General features: G+C 39.6%; 1 protein-coding gene across 1 annotated transcript in view; it reads left to right on the top strand.

Annotated features, from left to right (window-relative positions):
* Positions 1-19765, top strand: part of LOC126473994 (protein kintoun) — a 103252-nt gene extending 83487 nt beyond the window's left edge. Inside the window, exon 4 of the mRNA XM_050101386.1 lies at positions 18459-19765. Within this exon, the coding sequence (XP_049957343.1) occupies positions 18459-18843 (385 nt within the window). The 3' untranslated portion in view covers positions 18844-19765. The remainder of the gene's footprint in view (positions 1-18458) is intronic.
* Positions 19766-20875: the final 1110 nt, after the last annotated feature.

The raw sequence follows: 20875 nt of genomic DNA, 5'->3' as shown, positions 1-20875 counted from the left end.
CTCGAAGATCCCCTGCTGACACCACTATGTTGAGTGCAGATGACACTAAGTAAGCTGAATGGTGAAGTGGCAGGCCATTGGCCCAGTGAAACAGTGGTTGTTGCGATAAATGTTTTATTCAACTTCTGATACACATCACATCATTAGCAATGTGAGACAGACCCACCCCATTCTGGCAGCCCTGGCCGACAGTGGCTCACAGGTGGCTGGCTTCAGCCCTGGCGGAAAGATGGAAGCATAGGCACCCTGCACTGTTGATGTCATGCCAAGCAACAGTCAGCATCTTGTCAGTAGACCACAGCATTGACATCGCAGACACTCTCCTACTTTTCTGTGACAGCGCTCTGCTACAGAACAGGCGCACCTATCAACTCCAGCCCTGCTTGCGTCCACTGCGGAAGCGGGTGAAGAGTGCCATGCATGGTACATGAGCTGCTGCCCCGTGGCAGGAGTCTTGTGACAACAGGTGTGAACGGCTGGTCAGCGGTGCTGAGGCATCAAACCCCACAACCAGATGCAGTGTAGGAGGCAGCTGGCCCAACCCAGTCTCAAACCCTCTGTTGGTATCCAGCTGTCTAGCATGGCCAAATTACTGAACTCAGTCTTCTGAAGTTGTTTCACCATTGAAGATCGTAACACTGTCCCTCCTTGCAACTGTCGTACAAACTTCAATATGGCAGATATTGAGATAACCAATCGCAGAATTGAAAATCAGCTACAGTTGCTTAGTAGTGGAAAGGCTTCAGGACCAGATTAGATACCTGTAAGATTCTGTAAAGACTATGCAAAAGAACTTGCTGCCCTTCTAGTAGTAATTTATCGTAGATTGCTTGAGCAATGAAAGATACTTAATGACTCAAAAAAAGTGCAGATCATTCCTGTTTTTAAGAAAGGCCATAAGACAGATCCACACAATTATAGACATACATCGTTGATGTAAATCTGTTGTAGAATTATGGAATGTGATTTATGCTTAAGAATTATGATGTTCTTGGAAAATGAACATCTCTATAAAAATCAACATGGATTCTGCAAACAGAGATCCTGTGAAACTCAGCTCGCTCTGTTCCTCCATGAGATCCACAGTGCAGTGGACAATGGTGGTCAGGTTGCCATGTTCCTTGATCTCAGTAAGGCATTTGACACTGTCCTGCATTGCTGTTTAATGAAAAAAATACAACCTTACGGAGTATTGGAGCAGACCTGTGATCAGATTCAAGACTTTCTTGCAGATAGAATTCAACACGTCGCTCTTAATGGAACTAAATTTACAGGTGTAAAAGTAATATTTGGAGTACCACAGGGAAGTGTGACACGACCGTTTCTGTTTACAATATACGAGGGTTATTCCAAAAGTAAGGTCCGATCGGTCGCGAAATGGAAACGACTATGAAAATCCGATAAAGCTTTGCACAGATGTGTTGGGTAGTGTCTCTAGTATAACCCCAGTTAGCATCACGTCGCTCTTCTCATTTCTGAGCTCGCAGTGAGTGCGTAAAGATGTCTAGAAAATAGTGTCTGCCGCCAAGTACGAGGGCCTGGTGAGAAATTTCGCCTGAAGCTATGCAGCCAACATTACATAACTGTCGTGCTGTTTCGTCTTCACGACAATTCTCAGCCGCATTCTGTAGGGGCAATGAAGATGCTCCTGCATCGTTTTCAAATGGAAATGTTAGATTACCCACAATACAGTCCGCAATTGTCTCCCCCTGAGTTTCATCTCTGGTCACATGAACCGCTGTCTTTGAAGACAACATTTTGACACAGACAACGAGGTGTAGGCCAGCGTGTAGAATTGGCGGAAAGCACTGGCGGCTGCCTTCTATGATGAGGCTATTGAAAAGTTGGTACAACGCTATGACAAAAGTCTAAGTCAGAACGGCGACTACGTAGAGAAGGAGCTGAAAGGTGTAGCTAATTGTTACGAGTAAAACATTTCTGATGTTCACTGTGGTTTCAATTTGGCAATCAATCGGACCTTACTTTTGGAATAACCCTCGTATATAAATGATCTGGTGGAAAGTGTTGGATGCTATTCTCATATGATGCAATTGTCTATACCAAAGTAGCAACGCCAGAAGATAGTAAGAATTTGCAGAATGACCTGCAGAGAATTGATGAATGGTGCATACTCTGGCAGTTGACCCTGAACATAAATAATGTAACATATTGTGCATACATAGGAAAAGAAATCCGCGCTTTACAGCTACACTATTGATGACAAACAGCTGGAGACAGCATCTGCCGTAAAATATCTAGGCGTAACTATCCAGAGTGACCTTAAATGGAATGACCATATAAAACAGATAGTGGGAAAAGCAGACACCAGACTCACATTCATCAGAAGAATCTCAAGAAAATGTAACTCATCCATGAAAGAAGTGGCTTATAAGGCACTTGTTCACCCAATTCTTGAGTATTGTTCCTCTATCTGGGATCCCTACCAGGTAGGACTGATAGAGGAGATAGAGAAGATCCAACGAAGAGCGGTGCGTTTTGTCACAGGATTGTGATGTAGATGTAGACCAGGTGTTGTGGTGGTGCTGCTGGATTCTGAATAAATCTGCCTTATAATTCAGACATATTTATACGACTCTGAGATACATTTGTTGCGCTGTTACCCAGCCTCTGGTTATGTTGCTCACAACATGGGTCTTGCCCTGGTGGTGTGACATCATCGTGCCTACTTCAGCTATTACCACTGCATGGTGCAGGCTTCACCAAGCACAATTCTACTAAGAACTGGGTATCGATACTACACAAGACACATTTTTAATGGCTTTAGTATGTGTTCATAAAAGATTTGTTTTCAATTTGGGAAGGAGTACGTTTGTGTATACATTACTACAGATGGAGTTCTGTGAAGCTGCAATATTCAAGACTAGCATTTGGACTGAACACAGGTTGGAAATCATCATGCAAGGATTGCACTCCACTTCTCATGTTCTACATCCTAGAATTACATCATCAGTTATCAACAGCGTAGGAAAAGACAGATTGCTACGCACTGTAAAGAAGACATGCCAGTTGCAGACAGGCACAATTAAAAGACACTTGCATATAGCTTTCAACCACAGCCTTAGTCAGTAAAACACACACACACACACACACACACACACACACACACACACACACACACAGACAAAAGCAAGTGCACCTCACGCGCGCAGACAAGCGCCAAACTTCAGTATCTTGAGCCGGAACACAAAATCACATGGGATGCAAGCAGCAATCTGGAGCAGTTGATGAAGGGGAAGGGATAGTAGTGAATGGGTGGGGAGGGAGATGAATAATGTCTCGTAGGAATGGGCAGGCACTAGACTGCCAACTTGTGCAGCAACAGGAGGTTATGGGGCATGGAGATGGGGGAAAAAGGAGCAAAAAAGGAGAGGAACGGGCTAAGATGGGCAGATGCCTTGGCAGAAGAGTGCAAAAGAGCAGGGTGGGAGACGAGAATGCAGAGGAGATAATAGGACAGAAGGGTTGGAAACTGTTGGGTGGACTGTGTGGGTACAGTATGTTACCATAGGTTGAGGCTGGGAAAATTACGAGAGTGGAGAATGTGTTGTAAGGATAACTCGCAATTGCGCAGTTCAGAAAAGCTGGTGGTGGAGGGAAGGATCCAGATGGCTCAGGTAGTGAAGCAGCCATTGAAATAAATTGTGTTATGTTCAGCTGCATGCTGTGCCACAGGGTGTCCTTATTTGCTCTTGGCCACAGTTTGGTAGTGGCCATTCATCCTGGTGGCAGCTGGTTGGTAGTCATACCAATATAAACAGCTGTGCAGTGATTGCTGGTAAATGACATGGCTGCATTCACAGGTGTCCCAGCCCCTGATGGGGTAGGATAGACCTGTGACATGACTGGAATAGGAAGTTTTGAGTGGGTGAGTTGGGCAGGTTTTGCACCTGGGTCTTCCACGGGGATGTGATCTGTGTGGCAAGGGGTTGGGATTGAGCATGGCATGCGGATGGACCAGGATATTGCGGAAATTGGGTGGGTTATGGAACACCACTTTAGGGGCAGTGGGAGGTAACTAAGGTAGGGTGTACCTCATTTCAGGGTGTGATGACATGTAGTCCAAGCACTGGTAAAGGATGTGGTTCAGTTGTTCCAGTCTGGGGTGGCACAGGGTGATGAAGGGGACACTCCTTTGTGGCTGGTCCTTGGGGGTAGTGGGAGGATTGCGGGTGTGAAGGGAAATGACAGGGGCGGTCTGTTTGCAGACTAGTTATGGGGGATAGTGCCTGTCTGTAAATGTATTGGTGAGGCCTTCAGCATATTGAACAAGGAAGTTTTTGTCACTGCAGATATGCCATCCTTGGGTAGCCAGGCTATATAGGAGGAATTTTTTGGTGTAAAAAGGATGACAGCAGTCAAAATGCAGCTACTTTTGGTGGTTGGTGGGCTTAATCTGGACAGAGGTGCAAATGCAGCCATCAGAGAGGAGGAGGTCAACATCTGCATTGAGGAGGACAATGAGAACTGGTTGGGGGGAGGTGTTGTGGTTGTGAAGGAATGAAGATAAGGTGTCGTAGCCCTCAGTCCAGATAATGAAGATATTATCAATGCACCTGACCCAGACTAGAGGTCTGGTGTTTTGGGAGGCAAGGAAGGTGGGTGCCCATGGCTGTGCTACACATTAGTTTATATACCTTAGTGATGGGGACAGTGGAGATTTGGTGAAGGAAGTGGTTGGTGTCTTTGACCGTGGTTTGCATGCGTGAGGTGTGCTTACATGTGTGTGTGTTTAACTAATGAATGCTGTGGCCGAAAGCTGTATGTGAGAGTCTTTTAATTGTGCCTATATGCAACTTGACGTGTCTTCTTTATAGTTTATAGCAATTTGTCTTTTCCTACTTTGTTAATATTCCCACCGTGAGTTTACCTTGTGTGATACAATAGATTTGTAATTTAGGAGTAAAGGAGTCCACCGATAGTGTGTGTGTGTGTGTGTGTGTGTGTGTGTGTGTGTGTGTGTGTGTGTGTGTGTGTGTGTGTGCGTGCGTGCGCGTGTGTGCGCGCGCGGGCACGCGCGTGTGCGTGCGTGCGCGTGTGTGCGCGCGCGGGCACGCGCGTGTGCGTGCGTGCGCGTGTGCGCGCGTACTTGCATGTATGTGTGCTCTTGCTTTTCTGTCTTCAGAAAACTAGCAAGTTTTCATTCACCCTTTTTTTTTTTGGATGTGTATGTCAGTGACTTGAGAGCTTCTGCTATTCAGTTAGTGGCCTCCTTTACTCCTAAGTTATTTACATTCTTCAAGAATTTTCAGTACTACTGTATATCAAATTTTTGAAATTCTCTGCATTCAGTAAAGTGTTTTTTTGCTACAGACCATCAGTAAATGTTGCTACAGTCCCATAAAATCATCACCATGATTTGCTTTTCTTGAGTGCATGAATTTCATCTTTTGAGACAGTAAATCATATTATATAATAAGAGTTTTGCCCACAGAGGCACTGGTTTTCTCTTCATTCTCTTCATAGAGTCTGAAATAAATTGTATGCTCATGTTCATGTTTGCTTCCGTGTGGTAGAAGACATTGGTGTTCATCAGTCACTGTTCAAATGGTTGTTTTTGGCAACTTATAACTCTCATAAACAACTTTGTGTTAAGAAGTACTTCCTACCCATTAAACTAATTGTTTTACTTCGTGATTGTCATATTTCTCTGTCAAATGCGACAGAGAAACATTGTTGTGTTGTTGAAATGTTTATGGTTGTCCAAGAAAGTGCAGTCATCCTCTGCCCAGAGGATAAACCCGTGACATGACTGGAATAGGAAGTGTTGAGTGGGTGAATTGGGCAGGTTTTGCACCTTGAGTTGATGATATTAATGTACTCATTGCTTTTCACTTGCCTTTTTAAACTGGTGCTTTTTCTTTACGGTGGAATTCGTACCTTTGGCATAGCTATACACTTGCTATTTCTGCAAAGCCAGTCTGTAAATTGTGAATAAAACTGCTGATGAACATGGCACTTATGTCATAAGGAATTCTCTAGCACTGTCATTAAGTCAGTGCAGTTCCTGTAAATACAAGCTTCCATGACTGGAATTAATTTAAACTAAATTCTTATGAACATGTGTGCATGTCATGGTGAAAAACAGTTTAATAATGAGTAATTTATATTAGTACTTAATACCTTATTTCTGTTTTCAGCTGAACATTTTGTTCCTTTATGGTGGCCTGCACCATATAGAGCCCCAAAAATTTTTACTATTGGAGTGTGACCTTTTGGCTTCATTATGGAAATCAAGCTCTCAGGGAAAGGAAGAAAACATATTTTTCTTTAAAAAAATGATTTAAAAGTTGATATTACGCGGGGTTTTAGCAGGGTTGGAACTGAAACTTTTTATGGCTATGTACAAGTCACCACTTGTCTTACAAAATATTAAAAAAACTCCATGCCACGTCCATAGGTCTGGTGCCCCCCTTTCCTCTACACACTATTGTATGAGCAGCCTTGACTGTGAAGTTTAAGATGATTGCTTCAGAGATGACATAGTTAAACAGTAGTGGCAGTAACAGACTAAACTTGTCTAAATGTCAAATCATCTCTCTTAATTGGGTTGTCTGCCAGTTGTTTATACTCAGCATATGCAATGTTTTGTCTTTGACAAACAAGTTTCTCTGTATCACTTTTATGTCATCTGTATTATTTGTGATGTGAGTGTTCAGTTTTACTGTATATCCTTGAAGCATGTGGTTTTGGCATATCAAGAAATAAGTAGGCATATACATAGAAGTCACTAACAATCAGTGTGGCTATGTCTGGAAGTGCAGTACTTATGGAGGTCCAGTGTGGGATGTAATTATTGTACAGCAGCAATACTTGGTAGGTATCCTAATGTGCAACTGATTTATGTTGGAAAACAAATTATTTCCAGTTGTGGCCTCTAGATGCAAATCTGGTGTTGCACACTGTTAAATTTTTTTTTTTTTTTTTATAGTATGACACCCATGCTGTCATTTGACAGACCATAACATGAGTGAACACTGTGGGTATGGAGAAGAGAAGTTATTAGTGAAACTGTTTCATGTAATGACAGCCGTTACAGTGCTGTATTAAAAGAGTACCACAGAGTGAAAGGTCTGAGAAGAGCTCCAATTTCATTAAATGCTTTAAGGAAGATTGTAACGAAATTTGAAAACATGGGGGATCTCGAGTGACACCTGGAAGAGGAAGGCATCCTATCCCAGTGGAAGTTATTGACAAGGTTGCTATTACTGTAACTGACCATGCAGCACAGCCCCTTTAGTACTGCTATGCTCATGTAGTGTCAGAGAATTGTCCATGCTGTGGTCAACAGTATGGAAAATATTGCAGTCTATTTTACACTGGTACCTACACAAGGTCCAGATGGTGTAGCAGCTGAAATCTCATTATCTCCAGCAACATTGTGAATTTGCTCTCCAGTGTCTGTCACAGACCAAAGTTGATGACACATGGCCAGGCAATATTTTATGGAGTGATGAGGCATATTTTATACTACAGAGTGCAATGAATACACAGAACTGCTGAATTTGGGGCACTGTTAAACCACATATTGTGCCCAAAGAGCCATTGGACTGATCGTATGTGGCTGTGTGGTGTGGATTCACAAGCACCTTTATTCTCGGTCCGTTCTTCTTTGAAGGTAATACAGCCAAGAACCTATCCGGTGTATTGTAATGTCTACATGTTATTGACATTGCCTTGTACAGCAGGTGATTCCTGCTTTGGAAGAGCCCAGTTGTGTTGAAACCACAATTTTCGTGCAAGATGGGAGACCACCACACGTCACTCGCCCAATGAAAGATCTGTGTAATGCAACTTTCGACAAACTTTTTATCTCCAGAGGTTTTCCAGATGAGTGGCCTGCAAGATCACCTGATCTGAATCTGTGTGACTTTTGGCTGTGGGGCCATCAGAAAAGAAAGGAAAGTGTTTGCCAGGGACACATTTCGCCTCTACCTCATCTGAGGGCAGTACAAAGGAACAGGTTGCTCAGATTCCACCAGAACTGCTGCAAGCAACTGATTATCACATCGCTTTATGGGTGCAGCATCTCATTGATGTCTCCAGTGCTCAAATTGAGTAAGAGGTGGTTAGTAAAAAATCAACATAATGCCTTTCTCTGTTGTTTGACCTTTTCTGCCCATGTCCCATTCCTAATCCATTACATATGGAAACATTTCTGTACATATTTCTTGCATTCATGGTGCCAGGTCTTCACCTGGTTACCAAAATTGGAGATAATATTTTTTCCAGTATAAATCAGTTCTGCATTAATGCATTACAATATCTACCATATGATGATTACAGCCCATGCTGGACCTCTGTGAATAGCTGCAGTTTAATTATAACCACCTGGTGTGTTCTCCATATGAGTGGAAGGAAACTTAGTGAACGAGGGGCATTGCTGGCAATAATTACTGATATGGTGAGAGAATAAGAACAAGAATAAAAATTTCTTCCTCACTGTATTATCCTGTTATTTTTTTTTCTTTTTAAAAAAGTAGAGAGAGAGCCATTCCAACCCATTCTGTCAAAAACAGTCAAAGTATAATGCATTTTAACATGGCAGTTGACCACAAGTGTCAACAAACAAGAACTTAGACTGCCACTGGGAGAGCCATGATGGACCAGGAATGGTCTCTTTGCTCATTTCAGAATGAGAAAAGAAAATAATAAGCCACATACAACACAATCCAAAGTGGAGTACACAAAGCATTTGGTAATGGTTACTACCTAATTGTATGTTGAGGTTCGCTAGTTGTAAATGAAATGTTACAGGTCAGACCCATACTGGTATCTTACGGAACCACAGTTCACAACATCCCCCATGTAAAACTGTCACATTAAGTGTCCATACTATTATGACTACCATATTCTTCCTGGCATTTATGAAGCATGTTTTGATATCTCTATCCTTGATGACGAGTGAACATGATAGCAGTAATGGTTTGTCCCAAGCAGGAACCTGTATTTAGGCTTTGAAGTGATCACTATACAGTTTTTGTTGCTAAGTTTCCTCAAACTGTAATTATAAGCCATAGGAGAGTTTTTATTCTTTTGAATTTTGAGTGATGTACAGTATATTGCCTGTGTGTCTTCACATTGGCAGATTGAGGCAGATTTCTGCTAGTGCTTCTTACTTTATAACACCAGCATTTTTTGTGTGACTTTCTGCCTCATTCAATGCTTTGGCATTAGTGAAAATCGTAGGAAGATTAATCCATTCTTTCTCAGTCCCTCCCTCCCTCCCCCCCCCCCCCTCATTTTTTTTGAAATGACAAAGTTTTTTGGTGTTTATATGATATAGTAATGTGAAATAACATAAATAAAGAAAGGATTTATTCTTTTAAAAGTACTCAGATGAGTGGAATCATCTGATTTATAAATGGGATGATCCATCTACTTACTGAAGTGTGTCTCTCCACATATACATTTTTCATCATTCCATTTGACAAGCAGGATTTTACTACTTGTATCAAAGACAAAGTCATAAATGCCACAAGGCAATTTTTCCAATTGCTTTGTTTCTTGAAGAAGACACTTTTCAGTTCTGTTTCCTCACACTGCACCTGTTGCCCAAAATCCAATGTTTCAGAGACGCAGCAAGAGATCTTGACTAGTGGAATAGATGTAGATGACCTTGAGGATTTTCAATACACTCAAGCGTATTTACCACGCCCTAGATCCAACACCAAGGCCAGTATTTTTGTCACTTCCTTCTCGCAGTATAAATTGAAATCGAAATTGAAATTGTAACTATTAGAAGCACACAGAGCTCATCATTTGTATCCAAATCGAATTGGCTTACTTCGAATGAACGGTTTTGGCGTATAATGGCCATAATACCTCACAATCTTTTCATTGACACTCAAATTTTCTGAAAATGTACCAAACTGCTGGAAGGACTCATTCGTCTTTTGTAATTAGCGGTCTAACCTTGAATCCGATATCATATTTGCTGTCATGAACTTGATCATTATCATTGAAGTGAAGTAGAGATTTTATCTTCTGATTTGTGTTTCGCAATATAGCTTTCTTGACTATTTCCAGTCCTAACTCATTGTCTTCAGACCAGTAATGCATTTCTGGTGGAAGTATGTGCTACCCTGGCGAAAATAGTAAGTGTTGGAATGCTCTCTGCTCTTTCTGCCAAAAAAGAAGTCATATACAATTTTAGAACAACTTGCATGATTCTTTATTTTATTTTGAATTTCTTCTGGAGCTGCAGCAACTGAAATGTAATTTTTAGGAGTTGCAGCATATTGGCTCAATTTTATTGTAAGGCGGCTGTTGGCTGCAAGTTTTCCCCTATTTTCTTGTGTGTACTCTATCTTCAACACCCATTACTTCATTATTTGCAGTCCCCAAACACATATTTTTAGTACTTTGAAAATGAACTTCCACTGATCCAGGAACATCCAGAACATTCACAGTACCTGTTGCACCATCATCTGCCTCATCTTCATCTGTCAACGCATCAGAGCCAGAGGAAAAAAAACCACATCAACATTTTCATTGTCTTCACCAATCAGTCCTTCAAAATTATCATTATTTATAATGTCTAAAACTTCATCCATTGTAGTGCCTTTGAACACTGTCATAGTTTACTTGCATTTTCTCTGTTTTATTGTGCTACACTGAATAAAGTCTTCTATTTGCTTTAAAAGTAACTTATTAGTGGATTTTCATTAATCTCAGTCTTTTTTTCTGTGTTATTGACTCGAGTGGTCTGTTATTCGTGAGTGTGCTTACATCGTTCGTCAAAGTCTCATGCCTCAGCAGTGTGTTTACATTTCACAGTTATAAAGCTAAGTACTGACAAAGTTTTTTGTGCACTGTTGTGCAGTTATTAAATTTAATAGTTTTCAATGGTGTTTCATGCTGTTTGTGGTGAAATAACAATTAACAAACTTTTGGAAACGTTTGCTCGCTGTGTTTTTTAGGGTTTTCTATGCATTGATGTTGTTTAGTAAATTTTGTGATTTAGTTTTCAGCTGACATTTCTTATTGTTTCTAGTGAAATATTTCAGTAAAATTTTCATTCACTGTTTTTAACTTCATTGAGTGTTCCAGTGGCTGCTAGAATTTTTGGTTTTAGCCAATAAGTTTTGTGGGTATTAGTATTAGTTGTAGTTTAGTAGTATTGATAAAAGTTCTTGTTTTCTTAGTAGAGAGAGAATTTGGAGAACGCTATTGTTAGTTCTGTGAATAGTTGTACTGGTGTAACTGAACTCAGGTGACTTAGATGTTTAGTTATTTTCAGTAACTGTAAAATTTTCCCATGAGTGAGAAGTGTGGCACTCCCGCCGGAGGTTCGAGTCCTCCCTCAGACATTGGTGTGTGTGTGTCGTCTTTAGCATAAGTTAGTTTATGTAGTGTGTAAGTCTAGAGACCAATGACCTCAGCAGTTTGGTCCCATAGGAATGAATAGTGGGTTCGGTGTGGTATTTGTTCAAAGTATTTTCATTGGGGGGGGGGGGGGGGGGGGATGCACTGGGGAAGCCAGTGGGCATTCTAGTGAGATCATCTCCTGGGAATGCAGAATCTGTGGTTTCTAAGTTGATAGAGGAGCAGGAGCATAAGATATGTGCACTGCAGGTGCAGTTACAATACACAAAGGAGGAACTAGATAGGTTGAGGAGGGTGAAGGGTGCTGGGGAATGGGAACTGGCAGTTGGCAAGAAGGCAGCTAGGAGGAGGAGGAATTCAGACAGTTGTACTTTGCATATAGGCAATAGATTTGATCAACTGTCAGAGTTAAGTGGAGGGAAGCCTCTTATAGCTGTAGGTGTAGGAAACATGCAGCAGTCCTCAGCAGTTAGGAGGCCTAAGTCAGTTGAAAAGTCTAACAGAAAGAAGAAGGTTCTCCTGCTAGGTAGTTCACACAGTAGAGATGTGGGCCAGCAGTTGCAGGAAGTGTTGAGGAGTGAGTACCATGTTATCACCATTGTGACGCCTAGTGCAGGGTTGGCTCAGGTGAATGACAGCATAGGGGAGTTACGTACAAATTACGGAGGAGGATCAGGTAATGATAGTGGGTGGAGCAGGGAATAGTCTTGATAGGGACGGGGAATATGGTGTAAGTGGTGACCTAGTAAAGAAAGCTACTCAAAATGGTGGCACTAATGTGCATTTCGTGCAGCTGTTTCAGTGTCATGATCAGCCTCATCTTAATGTGGCTGTTAGGTGCGTTAACGTGGGGCTGGAGAAGGCACCGATGGCAGAAGGCAGGGGTCACATTCCAGTGGTGCCAGTTGAGTCTATCAGTAGATCAGGTTTCACTAGGCGTGGCCTGCACCTCAATAGATATGGGAAGGGGAGGCTGGTAGAGCTTATAGGTGACAATGTAGTGGGTCGTGGTGGGATCACTCATGGAAACGTTCCCATAGTAGTTGGTGTTAGAGCTGCACCTTTTTTAGACTGAAGTCAGCTGATAGGTTTACCTGCTTAAAGGAAGTCCCCCTAACTAAGGAATCACTTTCAGAGGACGTCATGTTTCAAAGTACAGAAGGAATTAGCATATTTCATCATAATATTAGAGATAAAGTTAGTGAACTGCTTATAGATGTTGACTCTGAAATTGTTGGTATATTGGAGCACCACTTACATAATTTGACAATTCAGAGACTTCCTTTACCAGAATTCAAATTAGCTGGCTGTTTTTCCAGGAGTTCCTTGCAGAGTGGAGGAGTGACCAAGTACGTAAAACATAAGCCCATAGACATATCACGGCACTGCTCTGAACAGATATTTGAATGTTGTGCAGGAGCAGTTGAATTTAGTGAAACTAAAATTCTAATTTTTGTTAATTAAAGGCCCCCTAACTCTGATTTCAGATCATTTCTGTTCAAGCTATAGTGTGTTCTTGATTCACTTTATAGGAAGTACAACAAATTAGTTATGTGTAATGACTTCAATATTAATTCTGTATATGACTGTGCAAGAAAAAGGATGTTGGTAGCTCTCCTAAATTCAGATGATCTGATGCGGACTGTGTTTTTTCCAACTAGGGTGCAGTGGCACAGCTATAGACAATATTTTTATTCATTCTGCATTACTAGATGGGCATTCTGTTAGTAGAAGGGTGAATAGCCTTTCAAACCATGATGCTTAAATTTTAACATGAAAAGGCTTCTGTACTCAAACAAATGTTGCAAGTAATTACAAAATAATGGGAAAGTTAATCCCATGGCAATAAAGAGTTTTTTAAACTTCGTCAAGGAACAAGAGTGGCGGGATGTTTATAATGCCAATAACATAGATGATAAATATAATGCTTTCCTTAGCACATTTCTCATGCTCTTTGAGAGCTGCTTTCCATTAGAACGTTCTAAATGGGGTATTAGCAGTAAAAGGCAGCCTGGGTGGCTGACTAGTGGGATAAGGATGTCATGTAGAACAAAGCGGGAATTACATCAAAATGTTAGAAGTAGTCACAGTCAAGGTACAGTAGTCCATTACAAACAGTATTGGAAGGTGCTTAAAAATGTTATTAGGAAGGCAAAGAGTATGTGATATGCAAATAGAATAGCTAATTCACAGGATAAAATTAAAACCATATGGTCAGTTGTGGAGGAAGTGTCTGGTCAGCAGCACAAGGTCACCATATAAGGTCAGTTCATAGTAAAAATATTTCTGTTACTGATAAATCTGATATATGTACAGTACTTAACAAACATTTTCTGAGGATTGCTGGTGAATTACATAAAAATTCAGTTTCTACAGGGAATCGTATAACTCTCTTGGCAAATGCCTTTCCGAGATTGATGTCTGAAATACTCCTCCGCGATACAGACAAGTGGGAGATTGAGTTAATAATTAAATCACTGAACACTAAGGGCTCTCATGGATATGTTGGAGTGCCTAGCAGAATATTAAAGTACTATGCTGCACATGTTAGCCCTGTACTTAGCCATATTTGTAATTTTTCCTTTAGGAATGGTCAGTTTCTTGAAGGATTAAAGCCGCTTTAGCTATTGAAAAGGTTGTGTATGTAAGAATAATTGATCATTTTATATCACATAATTTGCTATCAAATATACAGTTTGTCTTTAGAAGTTGTTTAACAACTGAAAAATGCTATATTCTCTTTTTTCTGTGAGGTACTGGATGGGTTAAACCAGGGCTTAACAACTGGCCGGTTTTGAGGACGAGTGCTCGTGTCTGCTCAGGCATGTGCTCGCGAGCAGGTGCAAGGTCGCGGAGTAGGGAGGGAGGGGAGGGGAGGGAGGGGAAATGCGCGCGCACATTTGAATAGGGCCGCAGCTTGCCTATTGAAATCGCGTCAACTGTGTAACATTTAAAGTACTACGATCAGCTCTAACAGTCACTTCGCTGGTTAAGAGTCATGTCAAGTCACCGTTGTGTAACCCCAACCATGCTTTCGCAGTTGGGAGGAATTGTATCTGTTTACAGAAAAAGATGGTGTTGCAAAATGTTTAGTATGTCACAAAACGCTGAATTCTTTCAGGAAATTTAATTTGCAGCGACATTATATGTCGTACCACGTGAAAGACTACGGAAGTGGAAAATGTGATGGACCAGATCGTGTACAGGAAGTTATTAAACTTCAAAGAAAGCTATCCGAAGAAGATCTGGATGACGAAGAAAAATAAACTGAGGCAGCTCTCAGAGTGAGTTACAAAATTGCTTTGCTTTTAGCAAAATCCCTGCGCCCCTTCACTGATGGTGATTTAATAAAAGAATGTTTGGTAGTTGCAGCGGAACATTTGTGTCCATCTCAAGTTGAACAGTTTCTGATTGTGCCATTATCTAACATGACCATTATGCGTCGCATACAGAACATGGCAGACAACATTCAGAGCAAGCTTGCAAATATCTGTAAAGATTTTATGGCTTATTCTATAGCTCTGGACGAAAGTGTTGATATCACTGGAACAGCGCAGCTTGCCATATTTATTAGAGGTGTTAAAAGAGATCTTCAGGTGAGAGAGAAGCTCCTCGATGTAGTAGACATGAAGAACACTACAACTGGAGGTGATATTTTAAGTAGTATTGAAGAAAGTGTTGAAAAAATAGGATTGTTGCGGAATTCTTTAGTTTCAGTGTCTATAGACGGTGCACCAGCGATGACAGGGAAATAATCAGGTTTCGTTGCGCTGATGAAGGAGAAATGCAAAAACTGACCATGCCAAATGAAATATGGGGCGTTTACTGTGTGATCCACCAGGAAAACTTATGTGCAAAGAGTATCACTCTAAAAAATGTAATGAGTGTTGTTGTTCGTACAACCAATTATATAAGGAAGCATGGGCTACAACACAGGCAATTTAAAAGCTTTCTTGAGGATGTAGAAAGCCAGTGTGGCAGCCTGCCTTATTACAGCGAGGTCCGCTGTCTTAGTCGTGGCGAATTATTAAATCGATTTTTTTGCCTATTAGATGAGATAAATATGTTCATGGAAATAAATAACATGTGTGTTCCTGAATTGAAAGAGCCTTCATGGAAATGTGATCTCACATTCTTAGCAGATTTAACTAGCCATCTGAATGCTTTGAACATTCCACTACAAGGTAAAGATCTGCTAATTACTCATTTCATAGATCGAATACGAGCTTTTAAAATGAAATTGACACTTTGGGTGAGTCAGCTGGAAACAGGAAATCTAGCTCATTTTCCTAAATTATCATCCATGCAAGATGTTCACAAAGACTGTGAACGTTATTCCCATAGTTTAGTTGCCCATAAGGAAGAATTTGATCAACGCTTTCAAGATCTGACAGCACTAGACAGTGATTTTGATCTGTTCTCCTCTCCATATTCAGCGAATATTGAAGAGATTCGTCCTGAGCTGCAACTAAAAATTATTGACCTGCAGTGTGACGGAGAATACAGAGACAAATTTCAGAACAAGAAAAACATTTTGGAATTCTACAGACACTTTCCTCAGGATAGATTTCCTCGGTTGCACAAACTAGCGGCTACAATAATATCAATGTTCGGTTCCACGTATGTTTGTGAACAACTGCTCTCTGCAATGAAATGTAACAAGACGCACCTGAGAAACGCATTGTCTGATCAAAATTTAAACTGCACGCTGCACCTACGATGCACAAGAACAATTACTCCGAACATAGACGCAATTGTAAAGGGCAAAAAGTACAAGATAACCGAGAATCTCACACTTCAGTGACACCTTTTATTGTGTAATAGTTCACTAATTAATACGAATGTAGAGGCATACACTAAGCTAATAAAATTATGTGGCACGTGTACATTCTCCTTTATTTGTTTCAATTGTCGCAGTAATAATTCGTGAGTGATATCCCTGCAGGTGGCTGCGGATTTACATTGACTGGCGGCAGCTGTTGTGTGCCCCACGTGACTCTTCCCACTCTCAGCTCTGGTCCGGTAGTGGGGGTAGCGTGCTCGCGCTGCTCCGTGCTCGCGCCTTGCTGCTCACAGCTTGCTCCGCGAGCACGTATGTTGTGAAGCCCTGGGTTAAACAAAAGGTTTCAAATGCTAGGCATATTTTTTGATTTAACTAAGGCATTTGATTGTGTTGATCACAAAGTATTGCTCCAGAAGTTGGACCATTATGGAATATGGGGAGTAACTCACAATTGGTTCACCTCTTACTTTAACAACAGACAGCAAAAGGTCATTATTCACAGTGTTGAGAATGGCTCTGATGTGGGGTCTGAGTGGGGTATGGTCAAATGGGGGGTGCCCCACGAATCAGTGTTGTGGCTACTCCCTTTTTTATATAAATGATATGCCATCTAGTATTATGGGTAACTCTAAAATATTTCTGTTTACTGATGACACTAGCTTGCTAGTAAAGGATGTTGTGTGCAACATTGGCTTGGTTTCAAATAGTGCAGTTCATGGCTTGTAGAAAATAAACTAACACAAAATCACAGTAAGACTTCATTTTTACAGTTTCTAACATACAGTTCAACAAAAGCCGATGTTTTAATTTTACAGAATGGGCATATGATTATTGAAACTGAACAGTTAAAATTTCTATCTAGGAGACAGTAAACTGTTGTGGAAAACCCACGTTCAGGATCTTGTTCAAAGATTTCATGCAGCCATTTTTACTACTGGAACAGTATCTGAAGTAAGTGCTCATTCAGCACAAAAATTAGTCTACTTTGCTTATTTTCATTCACTTATGTCGTATAGTATTGTATTTTGGGGCAACTCCTCCCATTCTAAAAGGATACTTTGGGCTCAGAATCGGGCGGTTTGGGCAATAAGTGGTGTAAGTTCGCGAACCTCTTATCAACCCCTGTTCACTAGTCTGGGTATTTTGACATGGCCTCTGTATATTCTTTACTACCATTTCTTGTTAATAATATTAGCTTATTCCCAAAAATAAGCAGCTTTCACTCAGTTAGTACTCAGCAGAAATCTAACCTGCATTTGGATCGGACTTCCTTAACTCTTGTGCAGAAAAGGTGTGCAGTATACTGCTGCATCCATTTTCAATAAGCTACCACAAGAATTCAAAAATCGTAGCAGTAATCCATGTGCTTTCAAATCAAAACTGAAGAGTTTCCTCATGGGTCACTCCTTCTGTTCTGTTGAGGAGTTCTTTGGAAAATTAAGCTGATTCTTATGTTATATTGTTGATTGTGTTTACTTGAACTTATGGCTTGACTTTTTTTGGGTTCATAAATATTTTATTTTTATCTGTTTTTTCTTTTATGTTGTAATTTCATGTAATGACATGTTCCATGACCTTGTAGATTTGTTCCTCAGTTTGGTCCTTCGGAACTTGACATGTAAATAAATTCACTCACAAACTCCACTACTGGATGCTATTATTGAATTGGTTTCATTACAACTGTGTCAGCAGACTATTCCGTTTCCTTCCAGTGATCAAAACTTGATCATTTGTCTTTACATGTACTGAACAACAATGTAGGCCAATAATGGCAAAATGTTTACTCACAGTATTATTGTATAAATGTTTTCCTGCACACAACTACCATCAATAAACACTAAGAAGTAATTGACAAATGCCGAGAGGGTATAAAATGTAGCATGCTGCATTGTCGACAGTTGTGATCTCATTTTAAAGTATAAGAGAAGTGCCATTGCCTTTATGTTCATTAATAAAAAAATTACAGTTACTGTTGATAACATAGGTATATGCTGTAATAATTAGAATTCGATATAAGTTATCCTATTATTAGTAAAAAACAGTGGAGTCTAAAATAAAAATATATCACTGAATGATAATGAATTGAAGTAGAATTTTGTCTTTGTGTATATCTGTGTATTGCTGTTATGCTGGTTATCATTTGATTTTAACCAGTTCCTTGGTTTTTGTCTTACTATCGGGAGGCGAGCATATTGACATATGTTGCTAATGGTTGCATCAAGAATATATGTAATTAAAAGCTGCTCCATGAAATCCAATAATCTACAAGGAGGGCTTACATTTGTTGTTTGGTTAATGAAGATAACTATGTTAATTTTTTATATTACAGGAATAATTCCAGTATTCTTGGACAACGAAAGAAGAACCAGCGAAAAATACGCAATAAAAAACGTGCTCAAGAACGCCGAGCAAGTGAAAGTGAGAATTCTGAAGGTGAAACAGAGAAAGAGAGGGACAAGGAGTTGGAGTCAAATAATGACATAGAAAATGATGAATTTCACAAACAGTGTGAAGCAAAATCAAATATGGGAACTACAGACAGGCAGCATAATGAGGGAGAAGATGATGCAAAACCATCATTATCATCATCATCAGCAGCAGTGCAGTGTCAAAACAAAGCTAGTACCTCTAGCGAGCAAAGCACCGTGCATGCCACATCTGCAGTTTCTCATATTCAGTTGGCAAATGATCTAGTTCACCAGTTGAGTATGTAGCTGATGTAGTTCGCCCATTGAGAATGTAGCTGCTTCAAACAAATGAGGAGAGTATCGTAATGTGAGATAGTGTGTGTTGTATGAATAAAATTAATTGGGTATAAACATTTGTTTTGTATCTGTTTTTCAGTATTTGTATTAATAGATTTATTTATGTTAAACAACTACTGTAGTTTGTATTACTTTTACCTGGTGCTTTTGTGTATGAGGATGTAGGAAAAAGGAAATAGGCTTATAGGAAGTTGACTGTCTGCACTGTGATTTTTTCCTTTTCTTTTCCAATACATCCCACAAATCATGTAAGGTGATTTACTTAAACTAGTATAATTGTTCTGACTATTAGGTGCTACATTGTTATAGACCATGGAAGTTTTACATGTATTTTTCTTCAGGGTGGCTATGTGTAATCTACCACCAGAGATCTCACTGTTAAGAGTACAAAAATAGTTTTACAGTTTGTAATAATCACAATCACTTTGAGAAAATGCAGCTGATTATAATTTGATGATTTCACCTTATAAAACATGCAATGAAAAAGATTCATACTGTTTAGCTGCCTAAAAAATTACTATCACACAGTATGTTGCATTGCTTCAGTGAATAAAAATTGGTTGTATTGCTATCAGATAGCATAGGAGTAGTTATCATTATATAAATTCTGCCTAAGTTTTCAGTACAGCTTGTCTACTACAGGCATTTTGTTAATAGTTTGAGTGTTGTCTTGTGTTTTGGGAACATTATTCAATTCAGTACAGCAGTTGTTAAATCAGGTGTTGTGTACTGACTTCATGTTTAACTTCAGAAACTTCAATGAATGTTCACTTTGTTAAAACGAAAATTGTCCTCTGTTTTCCTGGTGTAAAGTTGTTAGGCAAACATTCCTTTGTATTTTTGTGACACTATTAAAGTTACATAAAATGGATCCTTTTTTGCATTATATCAGTATGTATGTTGAGCATGTGAAGACCACCTCTCATACATTCACTTTATTTCTTCCTTTTTATTTGTGCACAAAATTTGAGATTGATGCTCATCTGGTAAGTACAATTTAATGTTTATCTCTTTGTGATGTTTAGGTTGTGCCTATTGTTTCCTGTAACTTTAGAGAAATGGTACTAGAAAGTGGTCTTGCTGTGTTGCATGTCTCGTTTTATTTAAATTACATCAATAAGTAGTGCATTTCCATGTCATGTAGCACTCACTACAAATATTTTAAGAATATTTCTAATTGCATTTTCTAAAATGTTGACATTTTACAAGGACTGTGGTTTGTAGATGTTTCGGCATACATTGGAAGTTCTCTAATTTAACCTCATACTATTCAGTTCTTTCAGTTACTGATTTTAAAAGAAGAATAAGGAAAAATGTAGAATCTTTTGGTTTAAAATTTAAGTCTGAAGTACTTTTTGGAAGGTAGACTGTTAAGAAGGTGAAGTGTGAAGTGTAGCTATGCAATAACACATTAAAAATCTTCTGCTATATGTGAAGTAGCTATTTGAAATCCTGGTAGAACAACCCATTACATTATTTGTTTTGATTCATTTTGTAACAAGGATATCCTTACTTTGTTCATTGAACTAGGTGTTTGTTTAATGTAGCTTAGTTATTGCAAATATCTTTTAATCACGTGAAAATGGACATTTTGAGCTGATTGATATCATTGAACTGAATGATAAAACTGTGTGGAGGAGAGCATTGATGAGAATGTAACATAACATAGTAAAGGCTTCTTTTATATTTGATTGTAAGTCACAGGATTTGATTGCCATGTGAAGCAGTGGAATATTAAAAACCTTTATCTGAACATCTAAAATAATAGGTGTGAATTTTTCTGCTGAGAAAAAGGGCAAATCAATAAATAAATGAAAATGACAAAAACAGTATGGTAACTAACTTAGGGAACAAAACTCTGCTAGCACAAGTATTGGGCACTTAATGGAAATGTCTGAGTGGGTGCTAACAGCAGTATAGTGTTAACTGGTTTTCACTAGACTTGTTAAATGACATACAAATAGAAATACATTTAAAAGAA

Source organism: Schistocerca serialis, chromosome 1 (genome assembly GCF_023864345.2).
Source record: "Schistocerca serialis cubense isolate TAMUIC-IGC-003099 chromosome 1, iqSchSeri2.2, whole genome shotgun sequence".
In the NCBI taxonomy this organism is placed as follows: Eukaryota; Metazoa; Arthropoda; class Insecta; order Orthoptera; family Acrididae; genus Schistocerca; species Schistocerca serialis.
The sequence above is the reverse complement of the archived record's forward strand: the minus strand, read 5'-3'. Positions and strand labels throughout refer to the sequence as shown.